Source organism: Brassica oleracea, chromosome C8, assembly GCF_000695525.1.
Source record: "Brassica oleracea var. oleracea cultivar TO1000 chromosome C8, BOL, whole genome shotgun sequence".
NCBI classification, from domain to species: domain Eukaryota; kingdom Viridiplantae; phylum Streptophyta; class Magnoliopsida; order Brassicales; family Brassicaceae; genus Brassica; species Brassica oleracea.
In genome coordinates, this window is record NC_027755.1 from 22,208,388 (window position 1) to 22,219,422 (window position 11,035).

The following is an 11,035-nucleotide window of genomic DNA, read 5'->3' on the forward strand; positions in this document are numbered from 1 at the left end:
AAAAAAAAAAAAAAAAATGTTAATGGCATTTTCGTAGATAAAGTGCAGGTGTGGGGTTAAAATCTCAAAAAAAAAAGGAGTCAAAAGAAAAGGTTAGTTTTCTGTTTGACTCCAAGTTTTGAGTCACTTTTGCAAAAAGCCCTATATATAATTCTTTAAATACATATGTGTATATATATATATATACGCATATAACAAATCAAATTGGATATTCGTTTCTATAAATATTGATATTTGTGATTTTCTTTTTTTTTTTACGGATATTGCATTTTAGTATTTGATTTGTTTCGTAAAGTAACGGATATCCGTATTTTTCGATTCGAATCAAAACGGATAACGAATCGAATCAAAATTTATGAATAATTTGTTCAGCTCTATTCGTAGACAGTAAAAATAACGTAAATAAGAACCATGCATGTGAGTTTTATATTAAAAAAAAAACATAAAGTACATAGCGTGAACATATTTATGTAGAGTTTGTGATGTGCTCCGGTTCGTGGATCAGTCCATTGGAGCCGATCAGTTCATCGGAGCCGACCAGCATGGAGATCAGGACGTTCTGAACAATTTTACCGAGATTCGTTCATCCGACCGTACCGATCAGACTGACCGAGCCGTCCCGTGTGCGTCCCGATTGGAGCTTCGGCTGGAACCACGACCAGACAACCGAACTGACCATGCCGGAGCTCGTCTTCCCCGACCAACTCAACATTCTAAGAGCCATGGTCGAGCCAGACTTAGCTTGGGTCGTGAAGAAACCAAAGACGTACATGCATTCTCATCCGGTGGACCATCCGGACAGTCCCGCAAGCATTCTTATCTTTACCCCGTGCATCCATCTGGTTCGGATGAACCTGAACATTATCTGAAGGGCCATCTTTGACCAATCTGCATGGAAGACTCAGTCTTTGACTCATTAATAATATTCTAGTCAATGTTTCTATTTTCTATGTCTTGTTTTCCCACAATTCTCTTTAATTCTCTTTGACTACAAGTAGTATAAATATGTAATCTCTTCCATGAATAAAATAAGTTTATGGTTTTTGAGTTTATTTTTGTTTTTTTCTCTGAGTGAGAGAGAGAGTTCTTTAGCTAGTTCATTGGTGTGAACCGGCTTGTTGATTTGGTGGTCAACCAATTCATCTTTCTGTGTTGTTTGGTGGTTAGCCAACACATTCATTCTTTCTTTGGTGGTTAGCCTTAGATCGTGGATATATCAAGAGCCATTCCGCATCTCTTGACGATTCTTTCAATCCATCTCAGTTCCAAAAGTGTCATTTGCCTTCTCGGATCATATCCAACACCCAGCTAAAGTGATCCTTCAATCTAGGACGTATCAAGTGGTATCAGAGCCACTTTGGCTGGTTTGTTTTCATTTCATCTTTTCATCTTCTCATCTCGCCACGATTTTCTTTTCTTATTTCATGTTGGATCCGGGCTGTACTTTTACTCCATTGTGATCGCCTTTAAGAAAACAATATAAAAAGAAAAAGAAAAAAAGAGTTAATGTTTTAGGCTTGAATCACTTCTGAAGAGAAATCCAGGGGGAGTGGTGGAAGAAAAACCCTGCTGACTGAAGAGAAACCCAGCCTTAGGACAGTTAAGACGGATCCATGTCAAAAATCTCTTCATCTTTCTTTCTCTTTTCTTTTTCCCACAAAAGTTTGTTTTGGGTTTTGATTGCTGTATTTTGACTGCTTATTATCCTTTGAACCAGTGGAAAGAACTCTGAGTGATCACCTAAAAACTGTGAGCTAAACACTTTGAGAGTGTGAGGATTTTTATTTGCTAACTATTTTGTTAAGTGTTTTCAGGATGTTTGGACTTCTCAAGAAATCAAAACCACAACAAGACATTTACTTTCCTTTTAAAACCATGTTAGAAAAAGAACAAATGATTTTTGGAAATAAGAAACAGTTTGCTTCTAATGGGTTTGATTTTGTGCAGAAACAAAGAAACCGACGGAAGAGACAAAACATGTTCGATGATGATGAGAAGTGGGTCAGAAGTGGTGATCGTCCCTTCACCAAAGCCAAGAGAAGCAACCGTGATGTGTTTGATTAGAATGAGCTTCAGACTTACGTCAGCTTGGAGAAGATGTTGCATAAGGCAATTCATGCTATCCGGCAACTCAAAAAGAAGGGAAACACCAACGCTTCTCCTTCACCAAAACAACAAAGTAATTTTTTTTCTCTTTCAAATTCTGATTTGAAAACTAATGTGTTGTCTTCTGATAAAAGAAAAGCTGTGAAACCCACAAGCAAAGCTCATTCTACCAGGTGCCTCAAAGGCCATAGGATCGGTCATTATGCTAACAAATGTCAAAAGCAAAGACCGTTGGTGACTTTGGAGAATGAGAACGTTGAAACCGAGCCAGAAAAGGAAGACCAATTGCCAATATTCGATGACATCACATATTAGCCAATGGAGGGGCTAGATGAAGAACAAATTCGTGGTCATCAAGCCAACCAAGAAGAATCATCTTCCAATCAAAAAACAGACCGAACTCAAGGTGAGCATTGTGTTGATTATGGTTCTTTTGCTTATAATCATTTTCCTTTTAATGTTTCAGATTTGAGGACAAATCTTTTTGAAGAGGAAGGGAATGATGTGCCCCGGTTCTTGGATCAGTCCATTGGAGCCGGCCAACATGGAGATCAGGACGTTTTGAAGAATTTTACCGAGGTTCGTTCATCCAACCGTACCGATCAGACTGATCGAGCCGTCCCGTGTGCGTCCCGATTGGAGCTTCGGCTGGAACCACGACCAGACGACCGAACTGACCGTACCGGAGCTCGTCTTCCCCGACCAACTCGACATTCTAAGAGCCACGGTCGAGCCAGACTTAGCTTGGGTCGTGAAGAGACCGAAGACGAGCATGCATTCTCATCCGGCGGACCATCCGGACAGTCCCGCAAGCGTCCTTATCTTTACCCTGTGCATCCATCTGGTTCGGATGAACCTGGACATTACCTGAAGGGCCATCTTTGAACAATCTACATGGAAGACTGAGTCTTTGACTCATTAATAATATTCTAGTCAATGTTTCTATTTTCTATGCTTTGTTTTCCCACAATTCTCTTTAATTTTCTTTGACTACAAGTAGTATAAATATGTAATCTCTTCCATAAATATAATAAGTCCATGGTTTTTGAGTTTATTTTCGTTTCTTCGCTGAGTGAGAGAGAGAGTTCTTTAGCTAGTTCATTGGTGTGAACCGGCTTGTTGATTTGGTGGTCAACCAATTCATCTTTGTGTGTTGTTTGGTGGTTAGCAAACACATTCATTCTTTCTTTGGTGGTTATCCTTAGATCGTGGGTATATCAAGAGTCATTCCTCATCTCTTGACGATTCTTTCAATCCATCTCAGTTCCAGAAGTGTCATTTGCCTTCTCGGATTATATCCAACACCCAACTAAAGTGATCCTTCAATCTATGACGTATCAGTTTGGCTGAGAAACTCTATACATGTGACATTCATTCTGCTTCTTCCTTTGGTGGTTAGCTTTAGATCGTGGGTATATCAAGAGCCACTCCGCATCTCTTGACGATCCTTTCATTCCATCTTAGTTTCAGAAGTGTCATTTGCCTTCTCGGATCATATCCAACACCCAGCTAAAGTGATCCTTCAATTTAGGACGTATCAGTTTGGCTGAAAAACTCTATACATGTGACATGTGTCCAAATTACTGTGAACACATTTATTACAATGCTTTTACATTTGACATGTGTCCAGTTTGATGCGAACGTATTTATTACGATGCTTCTAATTTAATATATAGTGGATAATTCCCAAGAACAAAAACAAAAGGGTAGAATTAAAAATATATTAAACAAAGCTTCATTACCACAATAAGTAACTCTAAGTCAAATCTATAATCTTGTAGATTTTTTTTTTGCAACCGATGGAGCACTTATAGGTCATCATTCTTCACATTCACATGGTAACTCGACAAGACACAATGGACAAACATAATTAGTCTCAAACCACTTTACGGTACACTCAACGTCAAGATAATCCGGAACAAGATCCAGCCGAACTTTCAAAGCACATCCAGGAGAATACTCACTACTTGTGGGACAAGTTACTTCATCAACATACATAATTAGCTTCATTATCGCATCATAGATAAGATCGTCGTTGATTCCAGCTTCCATCAAGAAGTAATTCAAGTCCTCTTTGCTTTTACACTCGTCATGATTCTCATCATCTAGGAAGTCTTTGGCGAGCGAGAGAGTCGTGAATGTCAAGTTTTTATCTTCGCCAAAGATCGTGGCCGTGACTCTGATTGTGCCAGCATCTTCTAGTTCAGGATTGTAACTGATTTTGTGGGAGAATTTGCTTCTCATGACTAGTTATGCAAACACTCTCGGTTAAATCGAAGGAAGAGGGTTATACACAAATTTTTATTGTTGTTCGTAGTCGCTCTCGATGATCTTGATTTTGCTTTGAGTGAGTTATATACTTATATTTATAGTAGAGGGGCTACTACATTGTTTATCAGGAGAACCTTTTTAGTCGGTGATCTAATTGTGCTTTTAGTTGGGTATTTACCCAAGCAATTTCCTTTTCTTTCTTTTTTTTTTAAGACGAGAGTACAGTTTCCTTTTTTAGACGAGTGTAACAATTTCCTTTTTTTTTACTTACAATTTCCTTATTTTCTTAAGAATTTCTATGTTTGACAACCACTATCTAAGAACATTTAAATCGCTCAAGTATATCAAATAGATTTCTGAGCGTGGATAAGATATAGAATTCTAAGATATATTTTGACCAAAAAAAGAATTCTAAGATATATATCCTCACATATTATTGAATCAGTTTTCTGACAAAATTAGCATATAATGAAATTGTTTCTAAAATAACACTTACTAAAAATAAAAATAAATAAATATACATTTCATATTTTAGTTTAAATTTATTGATTAGTTTTTAGAGTTTATTATTTAAATAGTGAGGTGAAATTGAGGTTTAGAAATTAAAGTGATTTAGATTTTTCTTGTTAAATGAGTGTTATTTTGAAATTTTTTATTGGTGTTATTTTTAGACTAAATTTATTTTTAAAAAATGCTACAAATTTGGAGATTTGCCCATTTAATAATCTCCTTTGAACCGACACTTTAAAATGATTTAGAATCAGTTGAATGCTTCTTGAACCAGAGTCCAATGCTAGATTGAACCGAGAGCATAGAACCATAACAAAAAGACTAACATAGGAATAAACTATATATGATTTTGCCAAGTCGCAAAGCTTTAAACAATATCGCTACCTAGTTCTCAATCTCATTCACCATTCATCAATTCATACGCCAACTCAAAACGACGCGATGAACAAACATGACTGCTTACAAGCCTGTACATAACATAGATTCATCGTCAAACTTAAGTCTAGATGGTACAATTAAACTATTCCAAACAAATCGTGCACTTATTAGTCAATCTAGTCTTGTTGTGTATTTTACTGATCAAAGAGAAGATGATGTCATGTGGTTGACGTAGACATGACAAGTCTTCTCTTTCTCTTATGGTTAGCCTTGTAACAAGCTTGTCTCAATCTCTTTGTCTTATCCTCATATTCCAAATCTGGAGACTCCTTCATCCTTTTCTTCTCCTTCGTGAGCTTTTCCAATTTTTTTCTTTGCTCATCTGCGTTCCCTTCCCCTTTCTCCAACTTCTCCTGTTTCAGTTACAAAGGTAGTCACATCAAAATTCGTTCATCTCCTATATTGGCTAAGTAGAAGGCTAATAGTGGAAATATGTAGCTGGTTAGATTCGAACCCTGACCTCGACCCACTTTAACTCAACCATTGAACTATCACTACTTGGTTACAACATCAAAAGTTCACTAAATTACAAAACTTAAAATATGAAAAAAAAAACAAAAAAACCATACAATATATGATTCCTACTTAATCCCTAGAGAGCTTTGTGTTGTTTTTTGAAGAAAAATCTGTAGGAACTTCACAAGTTACAACTTAATCGTAGTATAAGTATGGGATAGTTCATATATATACCTTGACATTCTCGATGAGATTATCTAGGCTCATGAACTTACGATGAGGCCAACGCTGAATACCCAAGTCACGACATTTCTTCTTCAAAAGAGTTAAACCAATGTTAAGCTCCTTAGCCGCTTGAGCTATTGGCATGTCATAGTACAATGAGATGGTTTCCTTCGACAATGGCTTTGCAGCATAGCTACTATAAGCACATTCTTCTCTGACTCTTTTCTTGATAGTTTCAGTCTCTTTCACCAAATCAAAATCTTCTCTTTGATGTTCATCAAACACTGACTCTTTTTCAGTCCATGAAACAGAACCGTAGTCGTTAAGTATATCTGTATAAGCAAAAAGATAAGAGTTAGAAATGCTTACATGAACACATGAGAGTCTAAATACAATATAATGCATGTATATATACCTTCATGAGAGACGATGGAGATGGGTTCAAGATCAGGTAAAGCCAGAAAGCTTGAGGCAGATGGAAGATAATAATCATAGTTGCCAGAGGAAATAATTTCATCTTCCAATCCAAAGAAATTATTGGTAAACTCGCTGCATTAACGTGCACACAACATTAAGTATGGATCAATAAAAAAAAGAAGTATAAACATGTAAAAAGAGGGCTCGTGGTCAATATTTTTACCTTTGATAAGAGAAATACTCTAGAAACGAGAATGGCTTATCTTCTTTGCCAAATACCTTATCACACTCCAAATTGCTAAACGAGTTCATCATCATTAATATGATCACTAATCAGATAAAGAAAGAAAGAGGTGTAGATAAAAATATACTGGTAGATATGGAAAGAGAAGGTATGCAAGTGAAGTTATAGAACTCTACGGGAAAAGTGGGCATTGACGGCTAATTGATTGCCCTGTAAAATTTGGAGTTACGAGAGAGATATAAAATAATTAATGCTAATTAATGCCAATAAGAGGGACGTTTTTAAGATTAATTCATAAAAATAGAATTATCTTTTTAAAATCTCTGCATGCAGCAGCATGCATATGATTATGAGTTGATAAGATCTCTTCTCCTTTTTCTCACGTTCCAAAAATATTGTCTAAAATATACAGTATAAATCAGTTTACACACATAAGTTATGTAGAACTATGTCTACTCGCGTTGTGTGACAATTATAGTTTGTTGTCTGTACGTTTAGTTCTATTAGATTTCCCACGCTATTAGTAATGATTATTTATATCTGACCGATATCTAATCGTAGTTCATTTGATCCTCTGGGTGGGTCCATATTATACGTCATTAATTAAGTTCCTAAAACTATTTAGATTTAAAGAGAGAATTATTTCAGGTTTACGACTTTTTCTATGTATTTTACATGAAAACAAAATAAACATACTGGTTGGAAAAGAATTAACATACTATAGTTATAACCAGTTATGCTACAAGTTGTAACGTACGGTACCAATCAAGAATTTAACTGTTGAACTAAAAAATAACTGATGTTACAATAATCTTTGTTGCGGCTTAAAAGTAACCGTTAATAATAATTCTACATTTTCCAAATACAAAATAAAACGGTTAAGATTAATTTACGATGAGAAACTGATTTTGTGCAACTTATTTTTGTACTGCAATTTTTTCGGTTGTGTGTTATTGCTAAAGTTGTATTTAGGATAAGGGCATTTTTGGCAGACCGCTTTCAAAAATATATTTAAATTCCATTTTTTATGATCTAGTTGGTATATTTGTACCAAGAAAAGAAGTGACTAATCCAAACCGAAGATTCAATTGACTTCTTCAAGATGTTGGTAATAGAATACAGAGCTATGTTTCGTGTTCTTTTCTCATCTTTCTCACTAAACACTGAATGTTTTTAAGAGTGAAGTTACACAAGCAGAAAACAACAAAGATTATATGAGAGCTCAGAAGATACTAAAAACACACAGAAGAAAGGAGATCATTTATATAAGAACAGTAGAAGATAATAGATATGTCAGACTCGAAAACAGTTTAAGCAACAAAGACTGAAAATGGAACTCCTACAAACAAAAAGATTAAAATAGCTAAAATGTATTCTTATCGAAGCATGAAAAGCTTGTCTTATATGTTGTCGTCATGACCCATTTTGCTTAAAATTAAAAACCCTTTCAACACACACTCTGTTATAGAAGACATGTAAGCAAATGTGGTTTATGGGGAAGCGCCTCTCCCATCATTCCTCACCATCTTCGCCTTCCGCGTCATCGTCTTCATCAGAATCACCTTCTTCCCCCTAGAGTTTTGGTTTGAAAAAAAAAACTTATCAGGTCAAAAGACTTAAACTGCAATTGTTTTATACATTACAATAAACAATGCTCTGTCTAAACTTTCATCTCATCATATCAATATCATAGATGCAGAAAATTAAACCAAGCAAAGGAAATTGGATGTTATACCTCATCATCTTCATCATCAAAATCCTCTTCATCAGCCTCCTACAAAGTTAAATATAACGATTTACCAAAACCTTCTAGTGACTTAAATGCTCTAACCAATGTTAAAATTAGAAAAAAGTGAATAGCTTACATTGTTGAAGTAGGTGAGAGGGTTAGCCCATAAATCTTCCTTGATGATATCAGCAACCTGTTACAAGACAAATTTTCTGAGTTCAAATAGGACAAGACATGATGTCACTGTAATATACTAGATCATTACCTCGTCGTGAATCTCTACTTCAACGTCTTCTTCCTTGTGCTGAGCATCGCTAAACCAGGTAAAGAAACTGAAAAAAGGATAGTTAAGATAAAGAGTCATTAGACATGTGATTTTTGCTAATCAGAAAGGCTTAAGTCGACTTATACCTCTCTTCAGGTAATGCACGTTTGTTTCCATTCTTCTCGTGATCAACTCCGTTTGGCAAGCCCTTCATACATAATTGAGAAAACATAGTTCAGAACAGTGAGAGGACAATTCAAGTAATAAGCTTATGTTGTGCAAATATAGATATCTAAAATTACCTTGCCCTCTTTCCACTTGATAGGTGTTGCTGTGATTTTGGTTGTCCCTTCTTCGAGGAAGGTAAAGGTCTTAGTTAGTTTCCCATCCTCAAAGTAAGGGTTGGGATTGAAGTTCTGTAGTCCACACAAATTTAACAACAATCAGTATACTAACAAACTAAAAAACTTATCCCTTGGCGTTCTATAGATCAATCAGAGATATGATAAAAGATACTAATAAAGAGCAGAAACTTACAAAAGTGATAGAGTATCCAGACTTCACATCTTTGGCATCCTCAACTTCCAGAGAGCTTAGATATTTGAATATCTATCCAACCAGAGGAAGAAAAAACGAATCTAAGAGGTGACTATGATGTGAATCAATCAAAAGGGAAGAAGGGTGTAATGAAAACACAAACCTTTTGGTCTTCTTCAGTCAAAAGTTCACCAAGAGCAGGGTGGCTCAAGAACTGCCAAAAGGAAGCACATTTTATCCAATACCAATTAGAGACAAGACAACAATAAGTCTTAAAAACTCTGCAATTGAAAAACAGAACAAGAGAAGCTTCCTTACAGCAGTGAGCCAGAAGTCAGGGATGGCTTTGATGATATCGCCACGCTTGTCATAGACAGGCTTCCTTATACCGTTGTACTTCTGCTCCACTTCCAACACTTCATCGCTTGCTTTCTCGTTTATCTACCAAACAAAACATACAAAACGTTAACCAGACAACACCACTGAGATAAATCAAGACAAAGCGACAAACTTTCAATTGAAAGACACAAAGACACTGACTTTAAAGCAAGTTAAACCGAATCGAGACAAGAGCAAATCCAATTCAGACACAAAGACACAGACTTTGGATCATGCAAAACCTAATCGAGACAAGAGCATTCCAATTCAGACAAAAAAGGAGTTTTCATAAATTCTACCTTCTCGAGGTCGTCTTGAATGGCCTGAAGCTTTTCGATGGAAAGGACAAGCTCTCCATCGATTTGCTCGACGTTCTCCTCATCAGTCTTCGCCTTCTTGCTCTTGTCCGCCACCATTTCTCAACTTTTTACCCTAATTTCAATTCCACAGACTCCTCCTCTTTGCTCTCTCTCTCTCTCTCTGCTTTTAAGTTCCGTCACAAGAGCAGCGGCTAAAACCCTAAATCTCGTTGATCTATAAAAGCGTTGAGTTTAGGGTTTTGGGGAGGTTTTTGCTGACCAATAAGACGACGCCACGTTAGGTGATAAGGGTATTCTTGTCAATTCGCATAAAACCTGGGTATTTTAGAGATTTCATTGTACATGTTTTATTTAGCTTTTATCAATTGAAATCTACTACATTTACGGATCATTGATTAACAATATGCTGTGTAAGTTTTTTTTTTTAAAAAAAAAATTATTAAAGAAGAAATCATGTGTTGACAACAAAAGAAATCATGTAATAAGGGGACCAATAAAACTTAGGTAACAAATCAAACATTAATACAGTATTATGATGATCATATTCATATTTATAGATTTAATATTCTTGTCAGATAAATGCTTACTAATCATTAACTTACATTTGGAAAAAGTGGAGTTGCAGCAACTTGTTAATATTTTATATAAATGGGCTTATAAAGGGCTTTCTAAAGAGCCTTACGGGCTAGTGAACACTCTCATCATAGAAATAAACATGGGCCAGTAGACGGCAAATGAAGAATGTACACTCTCATAGAATTAACTTTTTGTAAAAGAACTAATTATTAACCAAATCCACTTTCATATATTTATTTAAGGGGATGGCATTTTAGAGAAATAAGGTATCGCATTATTTCGTACTAGGGCATTGCTTCCGCGGAGTTGTAAACATATTTCTTGTTTCATCTCAATATTTGTTAGGGTTATTTTAGCTATGAATTTTACGTTTTGGGTTGATCATTGTTTTTTAAGTTTTTTATTGTTATAGGGTTAGAGTTGTGATGATGTACTGTTTATGCACTGTTCTCCACTCATGAAGGACTAAACTGTGTTAATAATGTGATTGATATAGTTCGTGGTGTTGTTTGCTGTGTCACTGAGACTTATTGTTTGTTTGTCTTTTTAATTTGTTACTTGTA

At 35.7% G+C, this 11,035-nt stretch overlaps 3 protein-coding genes across 3 annotated transcripts; all 3 read right to left on the bottom strand.

Annotated features, from left to right (window-relative positions):
* Window positions 1–3,924: 3,924 nt before the first annotated feature.
* LOC106308958 lies at window positions 3,925–4,350 on the bottom strand. Its single transcript, XM_013746057.1, has one exon. The coding sequence runs from the start codon at window positions 4,348–4,350 to the stop codon at window positions 3,925–3,927; it is 426 nt and encodes a 141-aa protein (XP_013601511.1).
* Window positions 4,351–5,483: 1,133 nt separating this feature from the next.
* On the bottom strand, window positions 5,484–6,738 carry LOC106308959 (protein RKD1). The gene is made up of 4 exons (XM_013746058.1): window positions 6,647–6,738; window positions 6,422–6,555; window positions 6,016–6,338; window positions 5,484–5,675 (listed from the first exon to the last, which is right to left on the bottom strand). Exons 1-4 carry the CDS (start codon window positions 6,736–6,738, stop codon window positions 5,484–5,486), a joined length of 741 nt encoding a protein of 246 aa, XP_013601512.1.
* Window positions 6,739–7,906: 1,168 nt separating this feature from the next.
* Window positions 7,907–10,113, bottom strand: LOC106307765 (NAP1-related protein 2-like). Its single transcript, XM_013744815.1, has 10 exons — window positions 9,876–10,113; window positions 9,517–9,639; window positions 9,362–9,412; window positions 9,199–9,270; window positions 8,964–9,077; window positions 8,808–8,869; window positions 8,662–8,728; window positions 8,533–8,589; window positions 8,403–8,441; window positions 7,907–8,239 (listed from the first exon to the last, which is right to left on the bottom strand). Exons 1-10 carry the CDS (start codon window positions 9,990–9,992, stop codon window positions 8,180–8,182), a joined length of 762 nt encoding a protein of 253 aa, XP_013600269.1. The 5' UTR covers window positions 9,993–10,113; the 3' UTR covers window positions 7,907–8,179.
* Between the last annotated feature and the right edge of the window lie 922 nt (window positions 10,114–11,035).

Excerpts from the sequence above, each read along its gene's own strand:
- LOC106308958 (XM_013746057.1), bottom strand. The coding sequence starts at position 4,350 with ATGAGAAGCAAATTCTCCCACAAAATCAGTTACAATCCTGAACTAGAA.
- LOC106308959 (XM_013746058.1), bottom strand. The coding sequence starts at position 6,738 with ATGATGAACTCGTTTAGCAATTTGGAGTGTGATAAGGTATTTGGCAAA. Across the intron at positions 6,556-6,646 it reads GAGTATTTCTCTTATCAAAG|CGAGTTTACCAATAATTTCT; the intron begins GTAAAAATATTG and ends ACGTTAATGCAG. Across the intron at positions 6,339-6,421 it reads CTCCATCGTCTCTCATGAAG|ATATACTTAACGACTACGGT; the intron begins GTATATATACAT and ends TTGCTTATACAG.
- LOC106307765 (XM_013744815.1), bottom strand. The coding sequence starts at position 9,992 with ATGGTGGCGGACAAGAGCAAGAAGGCGAAGACTGATGAGGAGAACGTC. Across the intron at positions 9,640-9,875 it reads TTCAAGACGACCTCGAGAAG|ATAAACGAGAAAGCAAGCGA; the intron begins GTAGAATTTATG and ends TTTGTTTGGTAG. Across the intron at positions 9,078-9,198 it reads CTGGATACTCTATCACTTTT|AACTTCAATCCCAACCCTTA; the intron begins GTAAGTTTCTGC and ends TGTGGACTACAG.